At 39.8% G+C, this 21,961-nt stretch overlaps 1 protein-coding gene across 1 annotated transcript; it reads left to right on the top strand.

Annotated features, from left to right (window-relative positions):
• Nucleotides 1-13,487: 13,487 nt before the first annotated feature.
• gas1a (growth arrest-specific 1a) lies at nucleotides 13,488-15,792 on the top strand. The gene has a single exon (XM_079252116.1). The coding sequence runs from the start codon at nucleotides 14,111-14,113 to the stop codon at nucleotides 14,882-14,884; it is 774 nt and encodes a 257-aa protein (XP_079108242.1). The 5' UTR covers nucleotides 13,488-14,110; the 3' UTR covers nucleotides 14,885-15,792.
• The last annotated feature ends 6,169 nt before the right edge of the window (nucleotides 15,793-21,961 follow it).

Genomic DNA, 21,961 nt, shown 5'->3' on the forward strand with positions numbered 1-21,961 from the left:
GTTAGTTTTTGTTTTGGAATAGTTAAACCAATGCTGTATTTTGTTGGATAACCACTTTACGGGCTTGTTTTGCTTTTGGTTTGGCTATTTTGAGGCCATTCCTGGCCTATTCTTGCCTTGTCTTCCTCCTTGGACAATAAATCTGTCTTGGTCCACATGTACACCTGGCCACAGGTTTTTCTTTTGTGCGGCTCAATTGCCCTAGCAGAGTCTGGGTCGTAACAAAGTGGGGGCTCGTCCGGGATCTTCTACTTTACCTTATTGTGTTCTGTCGGCGTGGCTCTGGATTTTGTTTTAAATGGTGATTAAAGATGGCTACGTCCTTCAATTTGGAACGGTTCCTTGAGGCTCCTTCCTGTGTGGTTCTTGACTTGTGCCGCAAGGCTGATCTTATGCTGATTGCGGGTCATTTCAATCTGTTGGTCCCGAAACAGGCCACCAAGGGCCTGATTAAAGCTCTACTGGATGAACAGTTGGAAGCTTTTGGGGTGCTAAAGGTGTCTGCAGGAACCGCAGCTGTGTGTGAGGGCACTCTGGCTAGGGGTGACCCAACGACTGGGGAGAAGGTACTACATCCTCAGGGGGAGGTGGAACCGCTCCCTCAGACTCCCAGCGCAGTTACTGCTGAGGTGGGTTCAGGGGTTGGTAAACAGGCAGGTGTGCCAGTTACTCTTCCCCGATATGATCCGCTCCTCTCTGACAGCAGTACTGGAGCCCATGGTGAGGCTCGGTTGAAGGTTCGCTTGGCTCGACTGGAGCTGGAGGCCCGTGAAAAGGCCCAAGCTCGCCAAGCTCAACTGGATTTTGAACTGCGAAGGCTGGAAATTGAAGCTGACAAAGCTGTCAGGCTGCGTAGGCTGGAGCTGGAGGCTCAAGCCCAGGCCCAAGACCCTTCTGTCATGACTGAACAGGCGGCTCCTTCTGTTTCTACTGCATTTGATGTGAGCAAGTGTATCGCCTTGGTGCCTGCTTTTCGTGATTCGGAGGTTGATTCGTACTTTGCTGCATTTGAGCGCATTGCTGGCGCATTGAGTTGGCCGCGAGCTGTCTGGCCTCTGTTGCTACAATGCAAACTTACTGGAAAAGCACAGGAAGTTGTTGCAGCCCTTCCATTGAAGGACAGCTTAAACTATGACATGGTCAAGGCTGCGGTTTTGCAAGCCTATGAACTTGTGCCTGAAGCATACAGACAGAAATTTCGACAGCAGAGAAAAGCTGCTGATCAAACGTACGTTGAGTTTGCCCGAGAAAAGAGCTCACTCTTTGATAAATGGTGTGTTGCTTCTAAGGTTTCTGATTATAACTCCCTGAGAGAACTCATTTTGGTTGAGGAGTTCAAGAAATGTTTGCCTGATAACATTGTGCTTTACTTGAATGAACAGAAAGCGTCAACGCTTTCTTCTGCTGCATTCTTGGCAGATGAGTACTGTCTTACTCATAAGATGTCAAAACCTGCTGAGTTGTTTTGTTCTTCTTATGTGACTCTGAAAACTCCTGCAACATCTGTTAAACCTTCTATGACAACTGAAACTAGAGAATGCTTTTACTGTCATAACCTGGGTCATCTTTTGGCTGATTGTCCAGCCTTGAAACGGAAAAACCAAAACAAACAAAAAGGGGTTGGGTTAGTGCAAGCGCAGACCTGCCGCAGAGGTGCTGATGAAGGTAAGACAACAAATCAGATTGAGTCATGTTTTTCTCCATTCGTATTTAACGGATCCGTCTCATTAACAGGGAGAACAGAGGATCAGGTACCGATCCGCATTCTCAGAGACACAGGTGGAACTCAGACTCTTATTCTTACCAACGCGTTGCCCTTCTCCTACCGCTCATCCTGTGGGTACAATTTAGTTATCAGAGGGATTGAAATGGGAAAGATGCTCAGACCAGTCCATCATGTTTACATTCAGTCTGATCTAATAACCGGGTTTTTCCCTGTTGTCACTTGTCCAGAGTTCCCTGTTTCTGGTGTTACCATGATAATGGGTAATGACGTGGCGGGAGGTCGGGTTATGCCAGACCAAGAAGCTGTAGAAAACCCCCTCACCACTGTTAGTTCTAACCCATCTGATGCCAGCCTTAAAGTTCTCATGTTGACCCCTGAACAGTTGGCGGCTGCAAAAGGAACAGATAAGATGGCAAAGGTTCATCCAGCCACACCTCGGGTAAAGAGAGAGTGTGTGAATGGCTGGCGTTCTGTGAGAAGAGACCTAAAGATAGGTGATCAGGTCTTCGTTCAGTTACCCACTGAGAGCTCAGCTGCATCTGTACCTGTACAGGTATCATGCAACACTCCAAATGGAGAGAATGCTGTCAAACCTCCAAACCATTTGTCTGTTCGTCTCCCAAACTCCACTATGTTAAAACCTCTAGCCACCATAATGGAACATCTAAAATCCGAAAAGAAACGTGATCCTGTAAAGTTAAGTAATGATCATTTGCATCTCTTTGATGTTCCAACACCTGCCACCTTAAAATACTATGTTCAGCGTACTAGGCCTCTAAAGCGACCTCTTTATGTTAACCCTCTGTTTTTTACCCTTGGTGTACTACCACAATCAGCTCCTCATGCGGTGGGCTCTGCTGCTCCAGGATTACCCCCTGGACGTACGGTACAAAATGGGAATTGTGAATGTGTTTGATGATGCCGTATTTTGAGTGTGAGTATACACATTTAGTTGTTTGTTGTGACTGTTTGTTTTACAAAACCTTGGCTGGGTTTTGTATTTTCAGGGGGAGAGTGTTACGGCTGCCTGTATTGTTTTTCAGTTTACTAATTCTGAACCTTCAGCTGGGATTCCTGCTCAAACACAACTCTGATTGCTGCCTCCTGGCTGGGATTGGTCCTTCATGTCACCTGCTCATCTCCACCCTGCCCATTGGATAATTGGAACTCCGGACTCAGCTGACTCCACTAATCACCAGGACTTAAAAGACACCAGGAGTCTTTCATTCAACGGCTACCACTGGCTCAGTCGTGGTCTGCCCTCAGCCTGTGTTGTGGCTCTAACGTGTTGTAGTTCTGGAAGGACTTTTTGACTTTGTATAAAATCCAGTCCTGTTATGTCTGTTAGTTTTTGTTTTGGAATAGTTAAACCAATGCTGTATTTTGTTGGATAACCACTTTATGGGCTTGTTTTGCTTTTGGTTTGGCTATTTTGAGGCCATTCCTGGCCTATTCTTGCCTTGTCTTCCTCCTTGGACAAATCTGTCTTGGTCCACATGTACACCTGGCCACAGGTTTTTCTTTTGTGCGGCTCAATTGCCCTAGCAGAGTCTGGGTCGTAACACTGAATAAATCTATGTATTTGATCGGTAATAGCATGATCCCCCTGTTCATGCCTTTCAGACTTAGTTGGTGATCACAACAAAACCAACTCGTTTTGTTCTGATCAGGATGGGAAGGTGTTGTGGGTGAGGGGCTAGTAGGATCCAAAGAGCGGACACTTTGAGTATAGAGAGAGGTTTATTGATTTCCCACAGATTCCTGTGAATTCTTCCAGCGGAACTTTCAGAGACTGGCAGACTGGCGAGCATCAGGAGGCAGGCAGGCAGGGGAGCAAACGAACGAGCAGGCAGGCAGGCTTTCTCTGGCAGGGGGAAGACAGGACAGGTTACAAATCAGGGTCAAGCACAAGCAAGGTAAGCTGAGGCCGAGAGCTGGTTTACCGCAGGGCAATCAACAATCTGGCGCTGGATAGCAGGCAGAGCTGGTCTTAAATAGGTGGTTCGTTGATTGCTGAGATGTGGATCAGCTGCGCCTGCTGCCTGTTCCCAGCTGACCGCGCCCACCAGGGAACAGGAATCACCACAGAAGGTCTGGTGGAAGTGCAGGTTCTACTGGAGCCTCATTATATAGCTTTATTGATCTAAAAACAGCTCTTTCTATCTGTGAACACTCGGCCAGCTCCTTAGTTTGTAACGTGAGTGTGAGGTCAGTTTCTGAAGATGTCTGCTTTGGATTTGATTGCTTGAATACCACTATAGCATGCTGCTAGCTTTTATGAACAATTGTGGACTCAAACCAAACAAAACACCAGCGTTTGCTTCAGTTACTTGACTGAAAGCCAGTTTATACTCACGCATCGTCTGTATCAAGTTGTTTACACCAACATAGGCTCTGCACAGGTCCGCAGATGTTTGACGCACACCTCTTCAGACCTAATGTGCATCCTGGCAAATGCAGCTACGTGAAAATACTTCCTTGTGATTGGTCAGAGTGTAATAGTGTTTGCGGATGTTTGGGTCTTGTAGCTGATTCCATATAGACATCATCACATAGCTATCCGTATATACAGTTGTGCTCATATGTATTCATACCCTTTCATTAAATAAAAGGCTGAATTTACAACAGTCACTCAAATAACTGGAGACTTAAAAAAGGAACAATAAGTAAAAATGTGTAAAAATATAATTTAGTAATATAAGACACTTTTTTTTCATTTAATTGAGTTGAAGAAAGAAAAAAAAATTAATCCTGGACAAATTAGAGCACTTTTCTGTTGAACAGTGGAACAAAATACCTGTCAACAGGTGCAGAAGTCTGACTGAGAGGAACAGAAAACACCTGACTGTAGCGGAAACATTAAAGGATTGTTCAACTAAATATTAGTTTATGAGTGATGTAACATGTAATAAATTATCTTATTTGTTTGCTTTTAAAAAATTAGAATTAGAACCAGAATTAGAAAATAACGTAATGATTTTCATAAAATTTCTATTTATTATTACTTTAGTCAATTTCATCTTATTTTACAGGCAGCTGTTTTTTCCTTCTTTAATGAAAGGTTATGAATAAATATGAGCACAACTGTAGGTTTGTAGCTGAATGACAGCAATTGGCCACCACTATTGCTCTAAATGAGGAAATACTTGCCGGAACTGCAGTGAACCATAAAAAACTCTGACTTGAAGAGCTTACCAGGTGATACCAGCCTTACAGCCATCTGCAGACCCTATGCTCGAATAAGAACACACTGTCTGCAACAACTATGCAGGCCCGACCTGACGCATAATATATACCAGCCCTGAGTTGGCCATCAGAGGTGCTTTTAAAAGCCTGAAAATTTGCCTTTTGGATAGTAGAGGTAGCGGATAGAAGTTACAGAAATGACACATTTTAGTAATGTCTATTCCAGGCATTAATAATGAATAAGATGACTTTTGTTGCTGTTGTAGAAATCCTGAAAACACCAAGGGCTCATTCTTGTCTAGAGGTTCAAGGTTCAAAGTTTATTCATGTTAAAGTACAAGCAAACGCTAAAGATGAATATTTGCTCTTTACTTCTCTGTTATTACTACAGATCCAATCCTGTCATAATGAGTGATCAAGATTCTCAATTCAATTCAATTCAACTTTATTTATATAGCGTCAAATCACGGCAATGCCATCTCAAGACGCTTTACAGACAGGAAAAAACCATAATGAAAGCCAATTCATAATAGCCTATATAAGGAAACCAACAGATTGAGTTGAGTCCAACTCAATCTCCCATCCTGAGCAAGCACACTGGCGACAGTGGGAAGGAAAAAACTCCCTTTTAACAGGAAGGAAACCTCCGGCAGAACCCGGCTCAAGGACAGGCAGCCATCTGCCTCTGCTGTGTGGGGGGGAAGAGGACAGAAAGACAACAGACAACAGGAACTGTGACTCCTGACCTGGGAGACCTGCTGAGACAGGAGACATACATGTTAATGATGCAACACTGTTATTGGGGGAGGGGGGGGATAAAAGAGAGAGATAAAGAGAAAGAAGCTCAGTGTATCAGGAAATGTCCCTCAGCAGTCTAAACCTATAGCAGCATAACTAAGGGATGCTAACCATCCCTAGCTATAGGACTTATCAAAAAGATAAGTCTTCAGCCTAGTCTTAAAGGTGGGGAGGGTGTCTGCTTCCCTAACACTAACTGGGAGCTTATTCCATAAGAGAGGGGCCTGATAGCCAAAGGCTCTGCCTCCTGCTCAGCTCTTTGAGACTCTAGGAACCACAAGTAAGCCGTCAGTCTACGAACGAAGTACTCTGCTCACTCCTGATCATTTTGAAGAAATCTCATGCAGAGTTGTCTTCTCGGGCACTTACATCACCTAATTTTCAAATCATTAGAGTATTGATTTTGTCCCATCAAGATGTTGTTGCCGCACAATGTTCCACTGAATAAGACTTGTGGACTTGGGAACCTTGAATGTCCTCTAAGTTGCGTGCTATTGTATATGTTTTTTAGCCCAATCATGCCTAAATTACAGCTCAGTGGACTGTGATAAAAGGGTCAGGTGGATCCATGCCTGTTTGACATGATGGATGACTTTAATCTAACTGATTAAAGGGTCACTCCTCCAACCCTCCATAACATTTCATTTCACATTTGGCTCATTCAGCAGGATTTTGAACGTGCATCCAACATCTCCTCTTGGATATTTTCAAAAACTCCAAGTTTGACTCTACATCCCCATTCTGCCTAACCATGTGTCTTATTCAATTATTAAGAAAGAAAATACTGATCATTTCCTGAAAAATATACGCTATCAGTGTCTCTACTTGCTGTGAAAAGGGGCCTTATGTGTTGTTAATCTGTATTTGTGGAGAAACTTAAACTCAACATTGCGTACTCGACACTAAGCTCAGCAATTTCCAAGGATTTTGCAGCCTTCTAGAAATGGTAAAAATAGGTGGCGTATTCATGGCTCTCTGCCATTTGCTGCCAAGTATTAAGGTTTTAATCATTCGTGCGTCACTCCGGAGTTCCACACAGAACAAATCAACACAAATCCCCGGAAGAGGATGGATGAAACGGAGGCAAATTAATAGGCAGACATGAGGAAGGAAATGAATTCTTAATCTTGTTTAGTTGTGTTCCAAATAACTTATCACTGGCCATTATCGTGTCTCTGAAATCCCAAAGAGGAAGTAATTTGAATGGATAATTCCTGCCAACTCATTTCCTGTGTTCGGATATTTCCTTTTTCCAAACACCAGAGTGTAGGCCCGTCACTGCTGACCCGCCCAGCTCTGCTGGGATTCAGTTCACTTAATAACCAAAAAAAAATCCTCACAACACAGCAACTCAACACAATTCACATTTGGCAGCTAAACTCCCTTAATGTATAAAATATGGCATCATAAATATCCCTGTGTCATAGATTAGTTTTTTATTTTCTTTGTGGGGAGATTTTGGCAGAAGAACTGGTCATACACAGCAGGCCTCTTTATTTGTATGCATATAACAATCTTATTAAAGTCATTTTACGCCAGAAAGCCAGTGTGCTGGATCAAGCTCAGAGAGAACCAAAGTGTACTAAATTGTGTCTGCATTCTTACAGAGTTGAAAAAAAACTTTGTGAAAAGTTGGAACCTTTATGTAAAATTAATTTAAATGATCTTGAAGTACAAAGGAAATACTGTCTACAGTGGCCAAAAGCATTGTATGAAAGGATGAAAAAATAGCGCAAACAAAGAAAAAGAACTAAAATGATGCCAGTAATACTCTAAAAAAAGAAAACAATTGATGGAAAGCCAAATTTAAATCGAATTTTGCTGAAGAGAGCCGCTCAACAGCTTCTGATCATTGCTGTCTAAACTTTCTTTTCATGATGCACCATATATTTCATTTTAATAGCGGGGCAGGTTTTGACTCCAGGAAAGCCAGTCAAACACTCACATGCACACACACACACACACACACACACACACACACACACACACACACACACACACATACACACACACACACACACACACACACATGCATATAAAGACTATAACAGTGTTAATGTGTTCATGAAGCAGTTGTAACTGGAGCATACTGATGTGTGGCGTTGGCTGTGTGGACTGATGATAGCAAACGTCTTTCTAAAATTCCAGGATGGACTTCATCTGGTGTATCTTCACACATATGCCAGTCCTCTATGCTATGGACAATGATGCACCCCCACACCATCATAGATAAAGGCTTTTCATATTCTACTGATAAGTCCGTGCGTTTACATGGGAGTTTTAATTCCTCTTTAATTCCGAATAAAAGTTAATTCTGCTTTAAACTGATGAAAAACAACCATGTAAACACTTAATTCTAAATGCAAATTTCTATTCAGAATTAAACTGTAATTCTGTAAGAGGCTGGTTTTTTCGCTTTTGAATGCCAATCTGTCTTTCTTGTCCTTCACAGCTGCTGCAAAAGTGAAGTAGTATGCTCGTGTTGAGCTGGTACTTCAAATTTATAATAAAATTAGCCGTGAAACTGGTACTTATTGTGTAGTTTTTACAACTTATGACTGAAAGGATGAGAAGCAGGGAGCCAACTTTTGTGTATACGTCATACGTCACGTGCACCCTCTGTCCAATCAGAACCCTCTCCAATCCACCGCTCGAAAGAGGAATTGAGGACGTGTTTTAAACCTCCATTCAGAATTATTATTTTCATGTAAACTCGTAGGCAAACACATTAATTCCGAATTATTTAATTCTGGATAATTAATTTTGATTTTAAAAACATCATGTAACCGTATCCAATGTTCAGCTTTCATTGCAGCACATCTGGTTTGCACACAGACATTCACACAAATGTATTGGATTATTTCATCCTTTTTTGCTCTTCCTGTAACTATTTGGAATATTTCTTTTTCTTTTTTCATGTGGTAAACGACATTTTAAAGAAAATCTTTCTTCCTGAGGTTTTAATAAGTTTAATTTCTAAAATGATTAAGTACCTTTAAGGACAACATTTAAGCTTTACTTCTGCACATGTAGTTTGATAACTGATAATTGACTGTCCTGCTTTACCTCTGCTTTATATTACAGTTGTGCTAAAAACACTTGAAACAATGAAGATGGCATTTGGAGGTGTTGTTGAAATGCACAGTTTCCATTCTTTGTCTTGCAGGGGAGAGCAGAGAGGAGCTCCTGAGGTATAGAGTTCCCTATATCCATCATTTTCGACGAGTTGGGACCTTGGAATAGCGCCAGCAGCGTCTGTGCTAGCCAGCCGTAACTGACATTGAGTGCATTGTTTGCAGTGGGAAGCTCACGGCTGTGGCCTAAAGGTACATTCCTGAGATCAGAATGCTGTTTGAAACACAAACAGCCTTTGTGCCCTCGTTGCTCTCTTCCTCTGACTCCCTCATCCACATCAAGCCTCAAGAACTAAACTGCCTCCTCTCGCTCATGTGTCAACATGTGGGCTATCATTTTACTCACACCCACATACACTGCCTCTCTCTCTCTCTCTCTCTCTCTCTCTCTCTCTCTCTCTCTCTTACACACACACACACACACACACACACGCACACACACATCTGTGTCAGTTTGATGATGAGGTCCAGGCAAGATATCTGAGCTATCTAAGCTCTGTTGGAAGGAAAGAGGTACAGTTTGAGCTTTTTCAAGAACAAATAGCTTTGTCTCTTGTTTTAACCCACTTAACAAAGCTCAGGTTAATGATGACAATTGTGTCATTGCTTATTATAATAGGCGGCTTTAAAAATCTGCATTTTCTTGAACACAGTCTGGTGCATAATGTTGCCAGATCTTCCGGCACATTTTTGGAAAGCTTAAAACAAACTTTTTCCTTTAGAGATACAGACAATAGTTGGTGAATAATTCATTGACTGGAATGCAAGATTTAAATTAGCGCAGTTTTTAATCATTCAACACGTCTTGGTTTTTCAGATGGGAAGATTTTCTGGTTTTGGTTGTGTTACCTGACAGTAAATCATGGCGCTTGGGGCTGTTGATTAATTAAATACAAAGTTATTCATGCTCTCACTAAATATTAGACAGAAAACAAGGTATAAAGATGTATTTTTTTAAGTCCTCTATTTAAAAGAAATAAAAAAGCCCCAAACAACAGAAAGTTATAAGTTACATCATATGATGAAGGAACTACTTTGGGATTTAGAACCCATTTTAGAAACCAGAAAATAAAAGTGCTTGATATAGTTCAGTTCAGAGCACCCCACCCCCCATTTTCCTGAGCAAGCCCCTAAAAATGTTTATTGTAATGCTTTGGAGACAAGTAAAAATGATGGAAAAGTCAGGGAAAGACTTTGTCTCTCCATGCACTGTCAGGGAGTTCAATTTTCCTCCTCAACCCACAAAGACTCGACCAATGAAAAAATGTTAAGAATGACCCAATATTTTGGAAATGACGCCGTGATCCCTTTCACAAATGTAACATTAAAAAGTATCGACTTTTTAGAGATATTTACAATTTATTATTGTATGAAATATCAAGTTTTTTACAGTGTAATCTTCTGCTTTCTGCTGTCCAGTAAGGGGCAGAAAACAAAAATCAGATTGTGTTCTACAGGAGTTTGAGTAAAGTTTTTTTATCATAAGGTGATGTCAGATGTCTCGGAAACTGTGTGTATATGTATATATGTCACAATGTGTTAAGTTTAAAAAAAAAGAAAAAAAAAAAGACATCCCATTTCATTCATTCATTCATTTTCCACCCCCTCTTAATCCAACGAAGGGTCGTGGGGAAGCTGGAGCCTATCCCAGCAGTCTTTGGGCGAAAGGTATGGTACACCCTGAACAGCTTGCCAGTCCATCGCAGACGTCCTATTTCTTTTGTCCATTTTCATTTCATCAACCAAAATGGAAAGATGGACCATGAAATATGATCTACTGCCCAATTTGTGCCTCCAGAAAACTGCAAAAATAGGAAGTAGGCACTAAGATTTTATTTCAATTTGGTCATATGACCTGGAAGTTATCTGCACTGTGTACATAGTGTTTAGTAAACATCTAGAACTGTGTTGGGATCATTCAATAATCATTAGAAATTTCCTCCAAAATGTAATATTATGTAACTTTGCTTCACATGTGGGTTAAAAAAAATTCACACCCAAAAGCTTTTATGTGTTTTATTGTATCTTCTTTAGACCTGTTTCTATAAATACTAAGAATACGGAATAACACCCAAATTTTTCAACCGTTTTTGTTTAATTTTTCTAATTTTGTTTGTTTAATTTTGCTTTAGAAGACAAAAGGAAAGTGTTTTATTTCATTTTTGAGAATTATTAATTTCAAAAGAAAATGGAACTACCTTTGAAGAAAACACAAACACTTGTCCATATGAGCCTTGATTATGAAAACTAAGATGTTCACATTCATAACAAAGATACTTCAAAACCCACTTATATGATCCACGTTGTCCTCAGACACCTACACTGACTGATAGTGAAAGACACTGAAAAAGTGAAGCAACTTAACGTGATTACTTTTTACAATTCCGTAGTTGTGACTTTAACCCTTTAATGTCTGCTCAAAGAAAAAAGTAGACAAATAAAATTTCCATTTAATTGGAACAAGAGAAAATCAATGTAGTGACCACATTTAACTGTACAAAACTTGAAACATTAATGGGATAACAAACACTTTTATTATTTATATACCAAAAGCAAATGGTAGAGGAAATTCAGGCAGTTTTATTGCCACAAATTTTAATATGATTCTATATAATTACTGAAATAATTACTCTACCAAATGGTAGAGCTGACCGTTAAAAGGATAAGATACACCTGATACATAAAGAAGGCTAGTGTCACAAGGTGTCAACAACTCTGAGCTTATCAACAGAAATAGTCAAACACTCTACAAAGCATCAAAATCAACATCCAGTTTTCATTTTCAGTCCTCAACATTTACATTGATGCGTTTGTGAAACTTGGAAATGACAAACATGCGGAAGAAAGAAAGGTCAGCAGTCCTGCTAGACCCAGCTGTGACTGTAAGACATTTCCAAAAAATTCAGACCAGGAGATCCATCTTTAACCTGGACTTCATATCTGCCCTCATTTATGTGTTGTTCAATGTAAATTCTCTGAAATAATCCGGTTTATTACAAAAAAAAGTGAAGTTAGTGGCTTTATACTTTCATAGCAGATGAAAACTATTAAAGTGGTTAAGTAATCAAATCATTTACTAAATCTATCACTGAAACTTAACTGATATTGTTATTATTAAGGTTTATTCAACACACAGCAAATAAAGCAGCCACCGTACTTATTCAGCTTCACCAGTGTAACTTTTGACAGCATATTCTCTGCTAAATTAGCATGGGGGAAAGTTATCATAATGAGTTATTATTCTGGGTGATGTTCAGTGAGTGCCCTATTATACCTCAATTAATTTTCACTCAACTGCTCTGTAAGGAGGAGTTAATAGGATATGGATGATTAAATCTGTGAGGATGCTGCACAGATCATCAGCTCTGTGGGCACGGAGCCGTGGCGCTGTTTGTATTTATTTATCTATATATCTACCACGGCAGTCTGTTATCTATACAGGCTATAATAAAATAAAACACTTTTAGAAATATATTACTATACATTTTGTGTATTATCTTTTTTTCTGTCACTTCTTTCATTTAGATTATAGTTAACTGGGATTAACACAATTGCTTTGTGTATAGACTATAAACCCACAACAGAATGCATTCTCTGTTAAAAAAAAAAAAAAAAAAAAAAAAAAAAAAAGAAAATATGTGACACAAGATTCAAAGATCAAAATTGCTGTTTTTATTTATGATGTCATATGGATGTATAAAAAAAGTGATCGATGGTTAATTCTTATAAACCGATGATAATATATAAATAATAATAAATAAAACAATAAATTTTATGTATATATATATATATATATATATATATATATATATATATATATATATATATATATATATATATATATATATATATGTATATATATATATATATATATACATATATTTATATATATATATATATATATATATATATATATATATATATATATATATATATATATATATATATATATATATATAACATATAAATATATAAATATATAATAATAATAATAATAATAATAATAATAATAATAATAATAATAATAAATCACCCCTGCGATGGACTGGCGAGCTGTCCAGGGTGTACCCTGCCTGTCGCCCAAAGCCAGCTGGGATAGACTCCAGCTTCCCTGCGACCCTGAATTGGAATAAGCGGTTCGGAAAATGAATGAATGAATGAATGAATAATAAATCACAACAGAAGTTGCTGTAATTTAACTCTCCGGGTGAAATTTTCACAAATAAAAATATTACATTGCCACATATTTGCAAAAGCTTTTCAAGTGAAGTAAGTTTTCTTCTCCTTTTAAGCTTAAAAGCAGTAGGTAAGTATGAACCTTTAAGCCTTACAGGGAGCTACATGACTACAGTGTGTTGGGTGATCTGAGCATATCAAGGTTTCACAATGATCCCTCCACATAATTAGAAGCAATGTTCTCCCCACTACTTCTGCTCCCAGGAGCATGCATCACTCCATTCCCACTGTTTCTGAAGATTGTCCTCCTCCCACCCTGAACTCACGCCCATTATTACGTATGAGCCCTCAACAAGTTGCCAACCAATGAGAGCTACTTCGCTAATGTATGGCGAGGGCGGGGCTGAGGAACCGAAAGACAAACGCTCAAAGGCTTGAGTGTAGAGGACCACTTTGTGTAACCCACACAAGGGTTGTTGTTTCCCCCTCCCTCCACGCACTATTTGTTTGCTCTTCCGTGCGCGCAAGTACTGCTTAATGATCCAGCGCACTCCACCGGAGGCCACTCGGGACTTATCCGACTTCTCTTGTTGCTGCTGCTGGAGATCCGCGCGGACAGGGAGCACAACAGGGACTCTCCAGACTGGAAGCCAGTTGTTTTCCTGAGCTCATGATCACTCCGATGGAATGAACTGCAGCAGAGGCTCGTTTGCTCTCGTGGAGAACTTTTCTGTCCACTCCTTTTGAGTTCCTGCTCTAGTTTTTTTTTTTTTTGTTTGTTTGTTTTTTTGGTTGTTTTTTTTTTGTTTTTTTTTTTTTTTTGCGCTGCAGCCATGTACGGATAGCGGATGCTTCAGGACTCCGGGCTCAACTAGATCAGCTCTGACGGGTTTATGGAGCCGGGATTACACTTCACTGTGGCAGCCCGTTAGACGCCCACACGCACACACACACACACACGCACACGGGCCTATCACACGTAATCTCCCTCTGAAATAACACTTATTCAGCGTGGACACTGTTGATGGAAGTGGCGCGGGTTTACTTATGACACTCCTGTGAGTTTGAGCGTTTCTTGCAGCCACACACCATGGCCGGCTCGCGCACACTGCTGCAGGCCGTCTGCAGATCTGCTTGGCCTCTCGGTTGCGTGCTTTTGTTGTTTGGTTGCCTCTCTGTGGCTTCGCCGTCTCATGGTCGACGGGTGGTGTGCTGGCACGCCATCATGAACTGTCAAGCCGAGCCCGAATGCAATTACGCGTACGAACACTACATTCGCGCGTGCGGCCCCGTGCTCAACGGAGAGAGGAAGAAGTGTCCCAGTCACTGCATCTCTTCACTTATCCAGCTTAATCTGACTAAAAACGGGCCGCCTCTGGAGGACTGCAGCTGTGGCCAAGATTCGTTTTGCGCGAAGACCAAACGTGCCATCGAGCCCTGCTTGCCCAGGACTACCAGCACGGGCTGCACAGAAGCCCGGCGTCAGTGCGAGAGAGACTCGCAGTGCAACTCTGCCATGCACGATTATTTGAAACATTGTGGGAAACTTTTCAGCGGGGCGATCTGCACGAACGCATGCCGGACTGTGATCGCCAACATGCGTAAAATACCTAAAGGTCAGCAGCTGGACACTTGCATGTGTGACGGGACGGAAAGAACCATCTGTGAGTTTGTCAAGAACAGCATGAAGACGTTGTGCTACGAAGATCCATACAGAAATGAAGCCAGTGGGTCCGACGAAGAGGACTATGAGATAGATTATGAAGAAGTTCTGCCAGATCCGGAAAGTGGAGCCTCTCTCACCGCGGCCTGCTGTGTTTTGACCCTGCTGGCATCCATTTTGGCTCTGATGCCCCTCTTTTAATCGAAAGCACCCATGACTATTGTCAATAGTCATGAAGTCCATTTAAACTGTGGTCACTCATTGACCTGCAGCTATTGTCTGTTAGAGCCTCAGAGACTAAAGTAAGGGATGTTTTCTTAGAAACAATTTCCCTCGAAGACCCTGAAGGATATTTCTATGCAAGTAGAACCAGAAAGATGGAAATGATTTCAACTCTGGACTGTTTGCTTATCAAAACACACAGCTTCATGGCTCGCAGATGCTTTGCTTATGAGATAAGCTAAATGGGATTGCCTGCACATACTCTGACAGTAAAGTTATGACAGAGACACAGATGGCTGCTTTAGGTAACAATGCAACTTTTAATCAGTATAATCAGCTGTGCACTGCCAGTCCTGCTTTCCCCCTCCCTCTTCTTTAAAGTATGAACTATTTTTGTATGACAGACAGTTGCCATTTGGCACCAGGATTTCTGATTTACAAGTATTTAATGTTGGAATCAATACACTTGTAAATAGATTAGGAGTTAAAGTGAAAAAAGTAATTTATTACATGCCTCTTAGTTGCATCCAAATCATCATCATGTGTATAAAGACTAAGATTTCCAGCTTTAAAGGGAAGTTATTTTGATGGAAGATGGTGTATATTCATTGTATATATGTGTATAGCCTATATAGATTTTTTTTCCAGAGAATTCTCTATGTTTTAGGCTATGAAATGATTTATTCACAGTGTAAAGTCTAGTTTAAATATGTCTAAATCCACTGTATGGTTGCCTTAATGATATACCTTTACAAAAGGCATAAAAGAAACTTGAAGATCAGATTGTTGACTGCGACTTATTTGTTGATTTGTGCCACGTTACTTATCAACCCACATAAAGATCTTTTCTGAGTGTGACCTCGATCCATTGCGACTAAATGCTCGGTCAGTTTTGGCTTTGGTGAAGACCAAAAGCTCTTCTTTTTTTAGTTTTATTAACTATCCTGGATTTCAAACTCTTGATAGTGTCATCTGTTATAACGACAGAAAAGATCCAACAAAGTTAAATCCAATTAGAAAAAAAAATCCTTCATGCCTGCTGATTGATTAAAATGTAAATGACACAAGTATGTGAATCTTTATTTTAACTCTTTTTTTGGAGCTTTAGAAACACTGCTTAATTTTATATCACAGTCTAAAGAGTTTATTTATGTGAATAATACTGTCAAAGTTTTATGCAGCTAATTGTGCATCAATATAATGAGCAAAATTAGTCAAAAACGTGTAAGGTCATGTGAGAGTCACCAAAGCTATTTTCACTCTTAAGATTTTTGTTCAGGAAATAAAATGAAAGCAGCAGGCTGACAGACAGTAAACTTTTACACTTTTTTTTTTTTTTTTTTCCCTGAACTACAGGACATACATGCATTGAAATGTAGGCCTGTTTCTCCTGCTGACTGATAGCCTAATGACCTGCTATGTCTTGATTTAGCTGCCTTTTGTCAAAAGCAACTGTCACCATAAATCAACAAAACACCCCTACCCTCCTCCTCCACCACCACCAACAACACTTTGCGCTTCACAGAGGTATCTGAATTTACACTTACAGGCTGTCAGTGTTCATTTTTAAGTCACATTAGTAAAAATATTTGTGTAGTATTGCAGAATTTGTGTAACATTTGTACTGAATTGGTACAACATTGAGTAATACGAGCTTTTGGATGTTTTTTTCTAATAGAATAAGGATGCAATAATTTAATTCTTTACGAAACTGATGTAAACTTTGTTGCTTATGGCACCAGAGATATTACTGAGAAATATCAATGCATTTACATGCACAGTAATTGCAATGGATTTTCCAGTGTGTTTACCACATTCTGTATGTAAAAATATTTTAAGACCACTGATTAGACATTTAACTGGCTGACTTTAGTTTGCTCAGAGACTAAAAAATTTCATTCATCCCTATATATTCCAGTTTGTCCAGTGTCTTAGGTATTACTAGAATTACATGCAAAACCTTTGTCTGCGTGAGCTATTGCATATCTTGCCACTCCTCATTTTGATCGGCTGCAGGGGCTTTAAATCCATGATTTGCTGCAAAATGTTTTATTAGATAGGGGACAAGGGCCCTCTAGCTGAATGGATGGAGGAGAAGTCGAGTGGCATCTTTGTCATGGAAATGTTAAGCACATAATAGTTGGGTAGCACAATGGGGAGGCACTTCATTCTTTCAGCCTGGCTTGACACCTCTGGAGAGCCGAGCGGCGGGGAAGCATGTGGGAACGATCTGCTGCTGCCCAAGCCTCCACTGTAAGAAAAGAAGAAGAAAACACATCACAAATTTGGGGAGGGGATTCTTCCCTTTATCCCCCTCTTGTTCATCTTGGATATGCACATGTTTATTCCCCTCACTTCCACCTATTTTTGTTTATTTTAGTACTCATACAAAACTTTGCAAATTTGATATATATATATATACACACACATATATATATATATATATATATATATATATATATATATATATATATATATATATATATATATATATATGCATGCATTAAATACGTACATTAAATACATTAAATATGTATTTGTATGTATGTAATACATACATTAAATATGTCCACAAAAGAAACGTTGTTAGTTTCTTGCAGTGTCGGTAATGCGATCCACCGTGCATTAAGCTTTCCAGGCAGGAGAATAGCTCTGCAGCTCAGCCTAACCCCCCGCCCCCCTCTTTCCTTCTTGTCTTTTTCTTGCTTCTCGCATTTGTTCAGGCAGTTTCAACACTTTAGGAAAAGCACAGCATGTGTTGATCAGGCTATAATAATGTGCAGTGTGTGAACGGCTGAATAAAGTTAAAAAAAATAAAAAGAATCACAAAACAGGGCTGCTTGTTCCGAAAATGAAATTGAGGCACAATGATAGCCTACCTGGGATGTTTAAGACTGATATCTTTTTGATTTTTCCTTTTGGATCATAAAACTAAACAAATCTTTGACTAAAAGTGCCACAACAAGTTATCAGACTGGAATGGAGGCTGCTTTTTATTAACCCTCCCTCCCCTTTCCCCTCTCCTCCACCTCCAGTTCCACTCGTACGGAGAAGTGTGCATGTTGGATGTGTAGGGGTGGTGGTTTGGGGTTTGATTTACAAACTGTGGCTGTTTGTGTTCCAGCTCTTTGAGTGTGTAAGGTATCTCTGCCATCAACTTTGCTTCACTGAGCTCAGTTCACTTCCAAGCTCTGTTTCTTTAGCCTCCTGAACAAAACGGCCCACACTTCACCCCATGCAGATCACTTCACCCCTTCACCCCAAGCTTATCAAAGCACAGTATTGACAAAGGTGCCCCCCCCCCCCCCCCCCCCCACACACACACACACCCCACTACCCTTCTCAAATGCTGGAAGTGTGAAGCTTTTTCTCTGCTGTTTATAATGACAAACATGATCATTCTTGCCACAATATTTTATCACAAAAGTACATTTTACTTTTATTTCTTTCTTGTCTCCATCATGATTAACAATACAGAAGAAGTTTATTTAGATGTAATATTGAATCTTAACCCTACCTTTCCCCACAAACCTGCATGAGATGGCAAGATTTTTCCCTCTCTCTCTCTCAATTTTTCACTGGAAACTAAATGGAGAATGTGGAGATATTCAGCTTTTACTTCATGTTGATATTTAAAACGATATGGAATTCCCTATTCAGTGAATATATATCACATCATATGGTTACATTACTGACAATAAAAACAAAAAAAAAAAAAGGATATCAATAGTTCTCCTTTTCCATGCATGCCAAAAATTCAGATTATCATTCAGCTTCTGGGGGAAAACAAAACTTCAGATCCATTATGAGCTGTGCAAACAAAGCCTGCAACATTATAACAATGAGCTGTGCAGGGCCAGAGAGCGGCATCTATCTCAGATGGTTAACAAGAATGTCAACAATTCCCACAATCTCTTTGCTATTATTGAAAAACTTACAAATCCTCATAAACAGTTTCAGCTCAGAGCCCCTTTCCACTGAGAAATGCAATGAATATGCCAACCTTTTTAGAGACTGTAGATCACAGAATCCTGTTACACAGAATTATGTTTATCAGGATGGAAATTTGAGTTGGACTTTCTTGAGGAGTCCTTAACTGGTTCAGGTCCTATTTAGGAGTCCAGAGTTATTTCGTTACAATCGACAGCAATGAATCTGAGCGAGTGGCCAAGACTTGTGGAGTACCTCAGGGATCAGTCTTTGGACCTCTTCTGTTCTACTTGCTCCATTTGGGTCAATTACTACAGAACTTTTACATCAATTATCACAGTTATGCAGGTGATACACAACTTCATGTGCTTTTGTCCCCTGATGACTGCAGTCCAATAGATTTACTGTGTCAGCGTTTGGAACAAACAAACACCTGAACAAGAGAGAATTTTCTACAATTAAATGAAGAAAAAAAACTGAGATGTTGCTGTTTGGTAGCAAAGAGAAGAGGGTCAGCGTTGGTAAACACCTGAGCTCTTAAAACTACCGATCAAGTCTAGCCTTGGAGTGTTGATATTCAGCAGTCAAATAAAACCTGTCACTAAGGTGCATTCACATCAGGAGGGTCCTCTAGACTCAGTTGGGGAATCGGCTCAATTGTAGGGGGGGTGTATCCATTCGGCCCGAGATCGTATTCATGCTTCACTTTGGTCAAACAAGCTAAACCATTACAATAATATATTCCCACTCTCAACAAAGGTGGCGCTGTACTAGTAAGAAAACTCCTTTCCTCCTCTTGCGAGCAAAACATGGAGACAAAACTGTTGCTGTTTTGGTTTTTTATTTTGTCTTATGCTCGTATACTCCAGTAATACACTGCAACAATGTGCGCAGTATGAACAACAGATGAGTCAGAGGACTCTTAATGCAATCACTATATAGTTACCCACACTAATATTTTTAAAAAATATATATTTTATGATTTTATTGTGATTTTGCAATTTGTTGTTGTCTTTTATGCTTTTTTTAAATCACCATCTGTAATGCTTTCAATGTGTCATGTAAAGCACTTTGAATTGTCTTGTACATGAAAGGTGCTATACAAATAAACTCGAAGCGATCAGGTAATTCAAGTCATCCACTGGTACAAAAGGTTCAGGTTTTAATAAACATCTAATTAAGAAAGTATGAAAATGTATGCAACACATGTAGCAAGACAGCGACACCACCACAAGCGCCCACCACCCATCCACTCCCCGTTGCAGACAAAGTTCTCGTTAATCATAATTATTGTACATGTTATTGTACATTGGACATAAAATCACATTTTTGATTGTCACGTTTCCACAGTGAGTGCGTGTAATGCCTCAAATCCAGTTATTGACTAAATATGATTACTTAGAAATATTGGTTCATATTTTAATGGTCATGGAAAAAGGCTCATAGCCTTTGGTAAACTGGTTGCTAGTCATGCGATGAACGGAGCAGTTTTATATGGCAGCACATTTTATAAGAACAGTACATACAGATAAAAAAGGGAAACATTTAATCTATTGTTGATGTTTTGTGACTCCTGGCTCTTCTGATATTTCTCAGTCAAACCCCAGGGTTAGAACTCAGCAACATGTGCCAGAACCAGTTGGAATCTAGTTGAGCAAATATGTTTCGCTCCAACTACATTATCTGAGTGTTAAACTGATTTCTAAGTGCTTTGATTTTGTTTAATGTCATTCAGACTAACAGGTTTACATATTTTAAATTTGGTTTTATTTGGTTTTTTTTCCCCCCCAGTATCTGCCTGATAAACTGTATATCCAACATGCCAACCTTGTCGTGAACTTCTCACTCCTTATGTGCGCGGTGCATAGTTCTCACAGATATTTGTCTTGGCCTCGGCTCCATGCAAAGTTGTGCAGAAAGTGATGTAAAAACGGATGGACAGTTGGAATGGCTGAGATGTAGGAGGAGGCACTGAGATGGAAAGTTCATTTAAAAGGATTTGGAAATAATCCCTTAAAGTTACCACAGGGTATTCGATGGAAAAATGTTCACCCGGACTCCCCTCTGTGCGCTGCAACAGTTTTAGCGCACATTTGTTTAAAGGATAATTTTGTTTTTTTGTTTTGTTTTGTTTTACAAAAGGAACAGTGTGTTGTCCCTCAATAATCTCCTGTCATTTTTTACTTTAAATCTGTTTTTACATTGCAGGTGATTTTACTTCTTGAGATGATGCTCTCACCTCCTCACTCTGCCCTGGAAAAAGCTCTCTAAACTTATTTACAGGACACGCCGGAGACACGGCCAAGCAAAGATCATTGATTTTGCATCTCCCTCATTAGCTGCGTCACTGATGCTAGAAGACATTCAAGAAACCCTTGTCGTTTCTCTCCTTCCTATTTCAGCTGCCACTTTGATTTCATCATGCAAGACCTCTGCTGAGTTCACAACCCTTTGAAATGAGAAAAAGGCCTGTAATCCAGTTACTCAAGCTGCAGCGCAACTCTTCAGGTCCTGAGAGAAAACCTGCAGCACTAATCCCACTGTCACCCGCAGAACGCTTTGCTACCTGACTGTTTGTGGCAGCCATTTGATATATTCGCTGTTTCAGATGTTTCTGTTCAGTGCCTCATAAAGGGGGTCACAAAGTGTTGTGCACTGGTTTTGTTAGTTGGGCTGCAGTGCTGATATAGCAGGTGTAGCTTTGGAAAAATCAGAAAGGCGACTCAAAATGGAAAAAAAGAGAAATAAAAACTTTAATTTAAATGCACACGACTAAAAAGTTGGTTTACTCAGATTTGCAGTTTCAATTACACTGTTCTGTTTCATGTGCTGTTCATGAGTCTGTAGAGTTCACACATGTGTATTAGATATATTGAAGGACAGTTTTAAATTCACCTTTTACTACCTGAATAGTTATCGGAATAGTTTTTAACAAGGGCAATGACAAAAGCTCAACAATACAACTACTCTGTCCTGATTCGCCAATGTTGACAGTTTCCAAAGACAAAGATTTTTTTACCTAAGAAATTTGATGCCACATTCAATATGTAACTAACTGATGAAATGCTGTAACACTGTGTTCCTCTTCAGAGCTGTTTTAACTAGAAATGGCATTTAAAAAAAGTT

This window comes from Telmatherina bonti (genome assembly GCF_933228915.1).
Source record: "Telmatherina bonti genome assembly, chromosome: 13".
In the NCBI taxonomy this organism is placed as follows: Eukaryota; Metazoa; Chordata; class Actinopteri; order Atheriniformes; family Telmatherinidae; genus Telmatherina; species Telmatherina bonti.